General features: G+C 43.7%; 1 protein-coding gene across 4 annotated transcripts in view; it reads right to left on the bottom strand.

Annotated features, from left to right (window-relative positions):
- Positions 1-13,572, bottom strand: part of LOC142850272 (serine protease FAM111A-like) — a 178,893-nt gene that overhangs the window by 24,608 nt on the left and 140,713 nt on the right. For 2 of the 4 annotated variants that reach the window (XM_075973597.1, XM_075973596.1), the window contains exon 1: positions 7,500-8,933. Coding sequence is in view for 2 of the 4 variants with exons in the window: in XM_075973593.1 (XP_075829708.1) it covers positions 5,089-5,438; positions 7,500-7,757 (608 nt within the window). In the remaining 2 variants the exon portion in view is untranslated. Of the gene's footprint in view, positions 1-5,088; positions 5,439-7,325; positions 7,370-7,499; positions 9,000-13,572 lie in introns of those variants that run through there. The other 2 variants (XM_075973594.1, XM_075973593.1) reach the window with 2 other exon arrangements.

Here is a 13,572-nt window from a genome sequence, read left to right as displayed (position 1 = left end):
AGGGGGCAACATCCCTACAGGGGACCAGGCTCAGTACTTCAACAGTCAGGAAGAAGCTGCAAATCCTTAGAAAAGACAGATGGGTCTTTTTAAAAATCTTAATAGTTAGACATACAGAGCATTTGTTTATTATTTATTTGTGTGTTATGTGAATTCCTGCACCTGCCACGTGTCACAACTTTCAGAAATTGCTTCTTCCCTACCATGTGGGTCTGTCTCGTGGATCGAACTCAGATTATCGCGTTTGGCAGTAGATGCTGAGCCTAATAAACCTATCTTCTAGATGTACATCGTTGAGAGTAAATATTTTCCACCAGTGAAGAAGATTGTGTCCACTCCATGCAGAGATGTACACCTCAGATATTCTGTTAAGTACTTGCCATTTGTTAGTCTGATCTGAAATGTGATGTTAAAAAAAAGGAGGGGGGAGCCTAAGCCAGCCTGGTTGACAAAGCGAGTTCCTTCTATATCAAGGCGACAGAGAGGAATTCCTCTGTCTCTAAAAACCAAAAACAAACAAATAGTATAAAATTATACACACACACACACACATACACTCTATTTTAAGGGAAAGCACAAGCTACCTCATCAAAACACACATTGATCATATGTTGAAATGGTAACATCGAAGATCAGGATGGAGTGAGGCACTGTAATTAAATCAGCCCTTCTACCACTCATCATTCAAATTGTTCACAGCTCTTTGGCACTACAGGCAATGCTTCAGTAACATATGCATACAAATATCTTCACATCCTGGCAAGTTTCTCACATGATTAATTTTAAAAAGGAGTTTTATGTAAACAAGGAGTGCGCTCTCCCTCCCTCCTCTCTCTCCCCCTCCCTCCTCTCTTTCTCCCTCCCTCCTCTTTCTCTCCCTCCCTTCTCTCCCTCCTTCCCTCCCTCTCTCTCTCTCTCTCTCTCTCTCTGTCTTCAGGTTGACACTGGGTGTTTTCCAGGATAGCCCCTCACTCTATTTACTGGGGCTAGATCTATCTCAAAACCCAGAAGGTAGATGTCTCTGTTAGTCTTACTAGCCAGCCAGCTTGGTCCAGGTATCCCCAGTTGACAGGGATGACTGACAGGCCACCAGGCCTTTAGGAATTTTTCAAGAGTTTTGGAGATCTGTGATCTTCTCTCTTGAGTGTCAAGTGCTACCACTGAGCACCCGCTTTCTTAAGAGCATTTTTTTAAGTGGTTTTAAAGAAAGAGGGTACTGGAGAGAAGAGGGTACAGCAGTAAAGACCACTTAACACTCTTGCAGTGGACCCCAGTTCAATACTTAGTAACCACATAGAGACCCACGACCATCTCTGAAACTCCAGTTTCAGGGGACTCTACAGTCTATCCTGACCTCTGTCTGTACCTCCAGACCCTCACATAGCCTATTATCTTCCTAGATGTAGAACTGCGTATAGGAAGGTTTAATTGCTGGGACCTCAGGACTGGTGGTGGTTGTGAGTTTAGAGACCCTACCCCAATTGTGATGGCAATTCTTGCTTGTCAACTTCACTATATCTAGAATGAACTACAGTCCAGAAATGGAGGGTATACATGTGATCAGGATCTTTTTTTTTCCTTTTACCCAAGAGCTCATACTCTGTTTATTCTTTTTTTGATGTACTTTTTTTTAAAAAAATGTTTTTATTGAGCTATATATTTTTCTCTGCTCCCTTCCCTTCCTCCCCTCTCCCAATCTACTCTCTCTTTCATGGTGATCAGGATGTTGAAGCAGAAAGACAGCAGGTCTTTGATCTGGATCTTGAGGCTAGAAGACACAGGCTTTTGATCCAGATCTTGAGGTGAGAAGGCACACCTTTAATCTGGGCCACACCTTCTGTTGGAAGAACGATGGAAGAAGGGAAGGGGTATGTTGGTTCTTTGTCTGCTTGCCCTTGCCTTAGCACCACATCCATTCCTTTACTGGCATTGGAGTCTGCTTCTTTGGGATTATAACATCTACAGAAATCCAGCTGAAACACCCAACCTTGTGGGAGTGAGCTACTAGATTCTTGGATATTCCATGCATAGCTAACTATTGTTGGAATAATTGGACTGCAGCCTGAAAGTCATTCCTAGATAGATAGATAGATAGATAGATAGATAGATAGATAGATAGATAGATAGATAGATAGATAGATAGAGATTCATTCCATAAGTTCTGTGACTCTAGAGAACCCTGACTAATACACGAATCCTCTTGCAAATGGAGGCAGTTTCTCTGCAGCAAAGAGAGAGACGTAAGCTCATTTTCAATTCAGTAGCGGATAGGAAAGATCATTCCTCTGTGCTTGAGCAGCACAGAATAGGATGTCCAGGCTCTTGTCTGTAATCCATCCCCAGAAGCCCTGTCTCCTTATTGGTTTTCGTACCAATTGGTTTTTCTTAGTGCATGGGATGACACTTGAGCTCTTGTCCATCAAGCTATCCTTCACTCACTGAGTCCAACTCATAAATCACTGTCTCTGTGATGCACCATCCAGGTAAAGGCAAAAGTGCTTTTCTCTGTTTCCCCAGAACACACTTGCAGTTGTCGGTATTTTTTACTCTTTTACTCGAGGCCCTTTGTTCTTTTGGGGTTCACCACCCAGTTCCCAAATAATTCACACTTATGAATGCCCAGCCTTAGCTTGGCTTGTTTCTAGCCAGGTTTTGTTACCTTAAATTATCCCATCTACCTTTTGCCTGTGGGTTTTTTCATTTTCTTCCTTCTGTATATCTTTTTTAAAAAAATATTTATTTATTTATTTATTTATTTATTATGTATACAATATTCTGTCTGTGTGTATACCTGCAGGCCAGAAGAGGGCACCAGACCTCATTACAGATGGTTGTGAGCCACCATGTGGTTGCTGGGAATTGAACTTAGGACCTTTGGAAGAACAGGCAAAGCTCTTAACCTCTGTGCCATCTCTCCAGCCCTCCTTCTATATATCTTAATTTCACTCTTGCTCTATTGCTGGCTTTGTGACTGGGTGGCATCCTCCTCACTTTATCTTTTCTTCCTTCCTTCTTTCTTTTTTTTCTTTTTTGAGACAGGATTTCTCTGTGTAACAGCCCTAGCTGTCCTGAAACAAGCTCTTGTAGACCAGGCTGACCCAAACTTACAGAGATTCACCTGCCTCTGCTTCCCAAGTGCTAGCATTAAAGGTGTGTGCCACCACCACTACCTAGCTACATCCTCCTCTCCCAGTTCTCTCTTGCTTTTTTCCCCTCTTCTTCCAGGTTTCTCCTTCTGTTTATAATCTTCCTGCCAGCCCCACCTATCCTTTCCCTTGCCTTGCCTGTTCAGATCTTCATTAGACCATCAGCAGTTTCAGACAAGCAAAGAATCACAGCTTCACAGAGTTAAACAAATGCAACATAAGCAAAAACAGCACATCTTTACATTGTTATACAAATGCTCCAGAGCATAAACAAATGTTAACACACCTTAAAATAATATTCTACAACATACATCTGCAATGTTACCCACTGAAGCTGGCCTGCTCTTCTGGGGTGGGGAAGCCTCTTTCAGTGGCTAATGAAAGAGTCAGAACTGAAAAGCACCGATCTTATCCTATTAAATACAGCATTATTTTATCTATTTCCACCTATCCCAATCATGTGAAGGACTTTGCCAGGTTATTTTGTTTGGTTGGGTTTTTTGTTTGTTTGTTTGTTCTTTAATTGGATAACAGAAAAAATAGCCCAACACCCTTCACTTGGCCAAAAATATTATGGGCACGCCTAGAGCCAATTAGATACATCATTTCAGAAGAATGTAGAAACAGGCTCTTTTTCAAGGCCAACACTGTCCCCAGCGATGTCAGACAACTCCAACAGCCCTGTCTGAGCATCAGCGGAAGGGGGTTTCCTTGGTAACTATTCTCTGTTCTCTCACTCTTGCCAAGTTGCAGAGGGTTTATATCAAAGGCCTCAGAGGAGAGCTTGGAGAAGGCAAGCAAAGCTGAGTTCTTCTTCAGTACACTTCAAGAGGAAATGAAGGCTGACTCTTAGAACTAGAACATCAGACGAATCTTTAGAGTGATGTTTCTTGATGACTAACATAATAAGGGACAGGATGTATCAGATGCTGGCTGCTCAACAAGCAACCAAACGTCAAGATAGCCAGAAAGCACATGCTCACTAAGCGCCAGTAGTACTGGACAAATGAGAAGGATCATGTGGAAGAACTAGACCACTCCCAAGAAACCAGAATGGGTGGAGGTAGGGGTGGGAGATACCCCCTGTGAACATGTGCCTTAATCTTCACCAGCCTGCAATGCAATTGTCTTCTCAGTTAATGGTCAACATGGTTACTGTCATGGGTCCAAACTTCTCTCTTTTTCTAGCCTTTTGTTCATTTTCATTCCTCACATGTCTAGTCCTTGTCCCTCTTTGACCTCCCTGGGCTCTCACCGTCCACATTATCTGCTGAAAGTGACTCTTTCCACTTCAGGCTTTATATTTTAGATGGAGCTGATTAATATATAGAAAATCGGGTCATGACAAGGATTTATCTGCTGCAGGCAAATATGGCTTCTCCCTGATTGTTCAGGACCTGAAGCTTGCTCTCCCACCCACACCCTACCTCTCGGTGGGGAGCTTTGTCCTCTAGTCACCCAAGTTCCCCACTTCCAGGAAATACCAAGCCACAGTGGCTCCCCACTGCTGCAGCAGGCAGAGCTTCAGGACCCAAAGCTTCTCACTCTTGGTCTAGTGTAAGATAAGAGCTCACTTTCCCTGCTGAATGTAGAGCTAATTCTTCCAAGGAGCCTTCAGGCTCTGTGGCGTGAGCTCTTTGGCTTCCAGGGCTGTGTTCTGTTGTACCCATACTTCTCAAGCTTGGCCGGTACGATGTACACCTCCCTGCCCTTTATTCCCACCCCCATGCCCACTAGATTAAAAAAAAACAGAAGAGAGAAACCTGGACAGTAGAAAGCTACATTGACCTAGTGAGCTGCCTAGTTTTGAAAAAGAGTCCAATTCACCCTCTGAATGTGGCTGACAGTTGGGGCAGACTGAGAAGCCAATGATAATGGCACTGTAATGTGTTTCTACTGCATGCACTGGCTTTTTGAAACTCTATTTTATTTGGATACATACCTTCCTAAACCTGGATGGTGGGGGGAGGGCCTTGGATTTTCCACAGGGCAGGATATCCTGCCCCCTCTTAGGACTGGAGGGGGAGAGGAGGAGGGTGAGTAGCGGAGCGGGAGGGAAATGGGAGGAGGGGAAGAAGTGGAAATTTTGAATAGTATTATTTTTAAAGCAATAAAAAAAAGGAAAGAAAAAGGGTGCAATTCATGATGACAAAGCACAGAGGTGGGGGAGAAGAGGCGAGGGGGCGGGAGGGGGAGGGAATGAGCGCCACTGGGATTTGGATCCGAAGTCCTCTCCTTCCCTCCTCTTTCTCTGGTAGCTCCAGTAATTCCTTTGATCTTCAGAGTGAGTTGCTAAAGAGAAAAGCCCGAATCAACATCTCTGCAGCTTGCCAAGCATCTTTAGGCAGGATTCCTTCAGCTGGAGGGAAAGATCCGACCTATGGCAAGCAGGAGCCCAGTGGAAACCACTGTTTACAACAGATGTTCCTTTTAGCCGACTTACCGCTTTAGTTCTGGAACAGACCTGGAGTTTGGGGGAGAATTAATTGGCAGTGAAATGGTGCAAAAAGACAGCGTCTTGGTGGAGAGTGGGTGAGAAAGACCCGTGCACCGGAGTGCTGTCGTTTCTGAACAGGGAGCTGGGGTGCAGTGTGCAGTTCTTGACCGAGTAAAACGAACAGAAGCCAAAGTCAAGTTATGTGAGGGCTTTTTAATTTTGTTTCATTTTACGGGGCTCAAGAGAGAACGTATTCTCATTTTTTAAAACCGGTGTCTGTAAATCCTGTCATTCACTTTATGAAAAACGACTCAAACTCTTTCCCTGTGTCTGAATGTTGTGTGCAGCAAATATTCATAAATGTGTTTTGTTGACTGTGCTTCATTTCATAAGGAAAATGCACCTCTTGTCATATACTGGTTTCCTTCGCAGCCGTGCCCAGCATTTGGCAGAGCTGAGTCATCTTCTGGGAGAGCTGATTCCTGCATTAACCCTCACCACAAATGTACTTCCCCAGGAATTCCATCAGGGACTAGAAGGTCATAGTTCCCTCAAAAACCAGCCACTCTTTATAGAAAATATTTTTAAGTGATTTTTAAGCATGTTCTCAATCCATTCCCTGTCTACGATATACATTCCCCCTAATGTGTGTGTGTGAGAGAGAGATAGAGAAAGAGAGAGAGAGAGAGAGAGAGAGAGAGAGAGAGAGAGAGAGAGCTTCTTACACGAAGTATTGCAACAATTTAGCTTATAGGGGTTTTTTTTTGTTTTTGTTTTTGTTTTTGTTTTTGTTTTTTGTTTTTCGAGACAGGGTTTCTCTGTAGCTTTGGTGCCCGTCCTGGAACTAGCTCTTGTAGACCAGGCTGGCCTCAAACTCCCAGAGATCCGCCTGCCTCTGCCTCCCGAGTGCTGGGATTAAAGGCGTGTGCCACCACCACCCAGCCTCTTATAGGGTATTTTTATGTGGCTGAATTTTTCTACAATTTGTATGTTATTATTAACCAGCATGGGTACCATGAGGTTAGCTCTAAGAATGCAGAAAATCTAAGATAAGAAGAGGTAGGTGAGAAGAAGAGAGAATATAGGAGAAAAGAGGCTGACATTTTTAAAAGTGAAAGTAAATAACCAATTCAACATCATAACAAAGCACATTTTTTAAAATTTTGTTTGCTGACAGCAACAATAAAAAGAATAAAATGAAGAATAAACTCTAACACACCTTCTCTAGAGAGGTTTCCTAAGGAGGGGGTTTCCTAAGGGCTGATGCCCCTTCCAAGCATTTCTACTGAGGTGGGCACATCTCATTGGCTAGAGTGATTCAAGCATATATACACATATACATATAAACCAGACCTGAGTGGAGGCAGGTGTTGGATTCAAATGTAGCTGGTGTTAGCTGTGAGCATTAGCGATAAGTCCGCGAGCACATGGGACTAGTGGGTGCCCAGGAAGGTGTTCCTGAGCTTAGGGGACTAGCCTTCCCTGCTGGAAGGAATTGGAGACCCTTGAAGCTGGAGGCAGAATTGCCACCAGGACTTCCTTAGTGACTCCATTTTGTACTTCACCCAACTGCTCCCCCGCCCCAACCAACCCCATCTTGCAGATCAGAACCCTTTCAGACAGTCACACTTTCAGTTCCTTGTTTTACAGTACAGAGAAATTGTTTCAATCAGTTGAAACTTCTGTTATCCGGCCACCCCTGGTAGGATGCAATTGTAGGAACTTGGCTCTATAAACCCTACCTCTTCACGGTGAAGAGTCCTTTCGGGCATGAGCCTGCTGCCACCTGCAGGAAATAAAAGATTCTTGCTGTGACTTTCATTGAGTGGAATTGTTCTGTGTCTCCAGGGGATACCCCACCACCGTTGCGGACAGCCGGGGGGGGGGGGGGGCACACAGACAGTTTATTTACAGACCTGCATCCTGTTCTGCTGTGTGCCAAGAAAGCAGGGTGGTGAGCTGGAAACAAGCTTAGGTCGACTGTAATACTGCCTTCTGGCCAGACTAGCTGAAGAAAACCACGAAGTGAGAGAGAGCAAGCTGGCTAGAGAGGGCAAAAGATAACAAGAGAGCAAAAAATAAAGACAGAAAAAGGAAAACAGAGAATGAGGAAGAAGTAGGGAAGGAGGAACAGGGCGGGGAAGAAAAGATGGAGTGGAAAGCAAGCACTTCATTCAGACCAGTAGGATCTGGCTTCTCCGTCTATAAAACGGGCTGGTCAAGGCTTCTGGAATAATATGATTCAGAATAGGCACTGGAAATGATGTGTAAGGGAAGGGAAGTGTTTCTTTAACCTCTTGATTCTTCCCACTTGCAGAGAAGTCTGTGGACTGCACAATTTCTATTTCTCTCGGCTCACTTTTTAAACAGCTGTCCACAATGTGCCTCATTAGCAGAGGCAGGACTTCAAGTGGTCTGCCTGGCTAAGCAAGGAATGTCTGCCTTCAGAGACAGAAACATCGTAGTCTCGTTCCTCATTTTCTTACTTTCGTTTTCCCAGGTCTCTGCAACCTAGTGAGTGTCCCTGCAGTTAAGCTCTGATACTGATAACAGCACCTGCCCTAATGTTAACTGGGCAGTCTTCCCATGTGGCCGTTGCCCGAAGATTTTACCTAAATGAAGTATTTTTAACCTTCCCAGCAGTCAGGGTTCAGGTTTGTGCCACTGTGCCCATTTGTACAGCATTAGATACAGAACCTAGGGGCCTTGTGCGGAGGACACGCAGCTGATGAGAGGCAGTCGAGCAGAGCCCAGTTTTGTCAGCGCTCACACTGGTGTGCATGTTTTCATGTCGTTACAGTTGCTGCTGCTTCTCACAAACGAGACATTGACAAAGAGAGGCTAAGTATATTTCTTTAGTGGTTCATTACCAATAGTTCTGGGAAGGAAGTTTAGGATCCTCCTCTATCGTGGAAGGGTTAAGACATAAATACAGTGTTTAGATGGCTTCTTATGACTGTAATTATTAAAAATTGCTGCAGGTCTCCAAGTGGTGGCAGCGGGCCATGTAGCGGCAGGTGGACCCTGAGAGCAGCCAGCCCCAGACAGGGGTGGCTGTAGGTGCAGGAGCTGTGGCTGGTCCCCGGCAGGGAGACTCACAGCAGCAGGCGACACATGCTGCAAGTCCCCAGCAGCTTGCTGTGGGATTCCGGCAGCAGCAGACAGTGGGGTCCGGGAGCAGCCAGTCCTAGGCAGAGACTGCACAGGAAACCATCCAACAGGTCTCCAAAGGTGGCTGGTCCCTGGTGGTGTCCCCTTTGGCGAGCCATGTGGCAGCAGCTGGTGAGAGACAAAATGATAGGCACAGCATGCAGATTGAGGTTAGATATTTTTTTAGTGGTTGTGGAAGGGAATGGAGAAGGGCAGAGAGGGAGAGAGAGAGAGGGAGAGAGAGAGAGAGAGAGAGAGAGAGAGAGAGAGAGAGAGAGAGAGAGCGCAGAGAGCGCAGAGAGCGCAGAGAGCAGAGAGACAGATTCTGCCTCTCCAAGAGGGAAATGGAAAGAGAAGAGGCTAAGGCTGTAGGCAGGAAGGGAGTGGGCGTGGCTTGTCTCTTAAAGAGAAAGAACATTACAATGCCTTTGCATTAGTTCTATGAGGGTCTGAAGAAATTACCAAGAAGTAAATATTCTGCAGATGAATTCTCTGTTCTTTTCAGCAGTCAATGATTACTGAAGAATAAAACATGTTTAGAAAGCAGAATAAATTCATGTGTAATGATACAAATTTGTAAGCTGAGTGATCAGGAGGGCTAGGCAAAAAGATTGCATTATTTTTTTCTTCTTCGTAGACAGATGCATATTCATTTATTCTTGTACATTTAAAGGATGTGAGGGAGCAAGGACAGGCACGTACCATGGTGAGTGTATAGAGGTCACAAGACAGCCTCAAGGGTTAGTCCTAGGGTTCCACTTTGTTTGAAACAGGCATTCTTTGTTGTTCACTTCTTTGTACACTAGGCTGGCTGCCAGAGGAGCTTCTGTCTGTCTTCACCTCTCACCTCACTTTAAGAACACTGTGGTCATACAAGACAGCACTATGTCTGCTTATGTGAGCTCTAGAGTTTGAATTCAGCTCTTCATGAATGTGTGGCAGAGATTCTTTCTTTACCCACTGAGCCAATGCCACACCCCAAATACACTGCTCAAAACCACTTAGGCTACACAAGAGGATGTTTTTTTAAAAAGCAAAGGTGAGGTGTGTGCTTCAGTTGTATCAAGGCAGGAAAAAACTTGGAGTAGTGAAATTGATGCCATGAATAAATAACTGTGATCTAGAGACCCCAAGTAAGACACCATCCACTGCCTAATAACACCCCCTAAAGTCTTCTTAACAGCCCCCAACTGCACCCTTTCTCCTGGGCTCTATATCCTGTCCCACAACTTTGGCAGAAGACTTCTGCTCTACTGGAGGCCATACCATACTAGGAACTCCAGAGAACAAGCAGGTACTCAGAACCTCAGGGGTCACATAGGTAATTGGCACCCCAGAAGCAACATTGGCACCCAAAACACCAGAGATCATATAGGACCCAAAAACTTCAGTGGAGACACTTTACTGGACCTGAAGACTCACTAGTCACCAGAACCCCTGACCACTCGGTCCAGAAGACCAGAGAGGAAACAGACACCAAGGGAAAAAATATCTATCTGAAAAGATAAACTCAGAAATCAGCACCTAAGTCTATAATAACCCCAAACCAGATGACTAGAGGCCAGCACAAGAATACAATCAACAACAGCTAAGGCAACATAGCACCACCAGAGCCCAGCTATCCTACTACAGCAAGTCCTGGATATTCCAGCACAGCTGAAGCACAAGAAAGTGACCTTAAATCCAAGCTTAGGAAGATGATAGAGACACTTAAAATGAAAGGAGTAAATCTCTTAAAGAAATTCAAGCAACTGAGGGGAATGAATAAAACTGTTCAAGACCTGAAAACAAAAATAGAATCAAGAAAAAACACAAACTTATGGAATCCTGGAGATGGAAAATCTAGGTAAGCAAACAAGAACGACAGAGGCAAGCATCTCCTACAGAATATAAGAGACGGAAGAGAAAATCTCAAGTGTGAAAGATACAATAGAAGAAATGGTTGCATCAGTCAAATAAAATGTTAAATCTTTGGAGGGATATCTTGCTCAGCATAGACAGTAGGGAGGGCCTTGGACCTTCCCCAAAGTAATATGCCTTACCCTCTCTGAAGAATGGATAACGGTGGGGTTGGGGGGTATGTAGACGAAATGGGAGGAGGAGAGGGAGTGGGAACTGGGATTGGTATGTATAATTAAAAGATGTAATTTGTTTTTCTTAAAAAAATACAAAAAAATAAACAGTGAAAAACAAATCTGTCAAATCCACCATACAAAGAAACTAAAAAAAAAACATTATCATCTTCTTAGATGTTAAAAAAGCCTTTGACAAAATCCAACACAGGTTTGTGAATTCATGCACCTATAGACACTTGATTTTTGACAAAGAAGCTAAAATTAAACAGTTTAAAAAAAAGTATCTTCAACAAATGGTGCTGGTATAACTGGAAGTTGGCAAGTAGAAGATTACACCTAGAATCATATCTATCATCATACACAAAACCCAAGTCCAAGTGAATCAAAGACTTCAACATAAAACAGGATGCACTGAACCTGATAGGATAGAAAATGAGGAATAAACTTGAATGCACTGGCACAGAAGACAGTTTCCTGAACAGAACATTGATAGCGCAGGCACCAAGATCAACAATTAATAAATGGGACTTCATGAAACTGAAAAGTTTCTGTAAGGCAAAGGACACTATCAAAAGGACCTACAGAATGTGAAAAGATCTTTACCAATTGTACATCTGACAGAGGTCTGATCTCCAAAATATATAAAGAACAAAAGAAAGGAGACTTCAAAAATCCAAGCAAACCAATTAAAAGATGGGATACAGATCTAAACAGAGAGTTCTCAAAAGGAATCTCAAATGGCTCAGATCCACTTAAAGAAATGTTCAACATCCTTAGCCATCATCAGGGAGATGGAAATCAAAGTGACACTGACATTCCATCTCTGTTGCGGGAGGTCCTCCCACTCCTCCAGCCAATAGCCGCTGAGATACCAGCCCATTGGGGCGTGGTCTCTCTCCCTTTTAAAAAGCAGCCCTCTCCTCTCTCTCTTCACTTCCTGCTCCGCCGGCGACTAGACTCCTGGTTGCGTTGCGTAGAGGGCCGTTGCCTGGGACAGTGATCTGTAAGTTTTTTCCCCTTTAAATAAATATCACCCTACTAATCATAATCCCAAATTGGTGTGGCATTGTTTGTGACTTACGCCTTCATTTTGACGCCCAGACGAGGGGCCAACTGAATCCACAGAAAGCCTGAAAAAGCTTGGGAAAGAGTAAAGCATGTTTTATTGATAGTAGCGATTTCTTGGGTCTACTCTGCTTGCTAGAGGCAAGCAAGCGCTCTCATCTAAGAGAGGCTTCCTGACTCAGCTTCAGCTGCAAAACCTGCAGCTCATTAAGAGGTCCTGCCACGAAACACTTAAACGGTGTTGACGAAAAGCTGAACACATGCTTTTCGGTTTTCAGCCGTAGCAGGAAAAAAGCTGCGCGTTTAAAAATGCCGGCTTTCTGGGCCATCCTGCCAGGGAAAACTCTGACTGTTTGAGGCAGGAGGGCCGGCTACTGAGAGAGGACTTGAGTGTTGTCTGTTGTAGCTTGCTGGCTGGCAGGGACCTTGAAATGCCATAGAGGTATGGCTATAAACATGGCTACAGCCAGTACCTCAGCCCTTAGGCTGGAAAGCTAAGGATCCAGCCGGCAAAGCCACGCCTTTAGTCCTACTGATATTGCTCAGTAATTTAAAGGCTCTTGTGGTCAGAAAAAGAGAGATATACAGTAAAGAGAGCGTCAAAGACAAAGCAAAATTTTAAACGATTTACTGTGTGTTAAAAATATATGCAAGCTGAAAGTTGAAGTTCTTAAAGCAAAAAACAAAAAAAAAGGAAGCGAGTTGTTGTGTGTCGTAGCACACACCTTTAATCCCAACACTTGGGAGGCAGAGGGAGATAGACCTCTGTGACTTCAAGGTGTGGTAGCACATGCGTTTAATCCCAGTGCCTAAAAGGCAGAGACAAACAGATGTCTGTGAGTTCAAGTAGTAGCAAACACCTTTAATCCCAATGCCTGGGAGGCAGAGACAGGCGGATCTCTGAGAGTTCAAAGGCAGCCTGGTCTACAGATATACGCTCAAAAAAGCAAAAAGTTAACCTAGGAATGTCACAGCTTAGATTCTTAAGCGCCTAGTGATTTAAAGGCGCAAATCAAAAGTGCTCCTGGATAGTAAAAAATTGCAGATTCACAATAGGACAGATTCAGACCACTAAATGAATCACACTGTTGGATGAATGTACGTAGGCTTGGGAGAGAGAAGAAAAAGAATATAGAGAATAAAGTTAATGGTTTAAAAAGAAAAAAGTAAAAGTAAAGTCTTTAAAGAGACAGAGTACAGATAGTTATAGATATAAATAAAAATAAGCCGCGTAAAGATGGAAAATTTACAGAAAGTCTGGATTATGTACATTGTGTTTTCTTTAAAATTTTTGACTGTGAAGGAGCTAAGTACAGAGAGACATTTCATTACATGGGCTGCCAAGCTAAACCAGAATGGATATAAGGGTATTATGATTTCAGAATTTGGGTCTAAGGATATGATGCTTTGGAGAGAGTCTTCTTTTGTTTTCACAGAGGATGAGACTCTATGGATTTCTTCTATTCCGATTTGGTATGATGGACCACGTCCTCCTGAAGGGTTGCTGTGAACATCTTCAGAAAATTGCCTTGCTCAACTGCTAACTGAGATAAACCTGGCACACAGGTTACACCCTAAAATCATTAACGACGCCCCCATTCAGCAGGAAGCAGTTTGGAGAGAAATAACTGCGCCCATATTCCCAAAAATTGTTTATAAATGTTCTTTTACATTTAAAGGGGGATATGATAAAGACATG

The sequence above is a fragment of the Microtus pennsylvanicus genome, chromosome 5 (genome assembly GCF_037038515.1).
Source record: "Microtus pennsylvanicus isolate mMicPen1 chromosome 5, mMicPen1.hap1, whole genome shotgun sequence".
In the NCBI taxonomy this organism is placed as follows: Eukaryota; Metazoa; Chordata; class Mammalia; order Rodentia; family Cricetidae; genus Microtus; species Microtus pennsylvanicus.
This window is presented reverse-complemented; position numbering and strand designations above follow the sequence as displayed.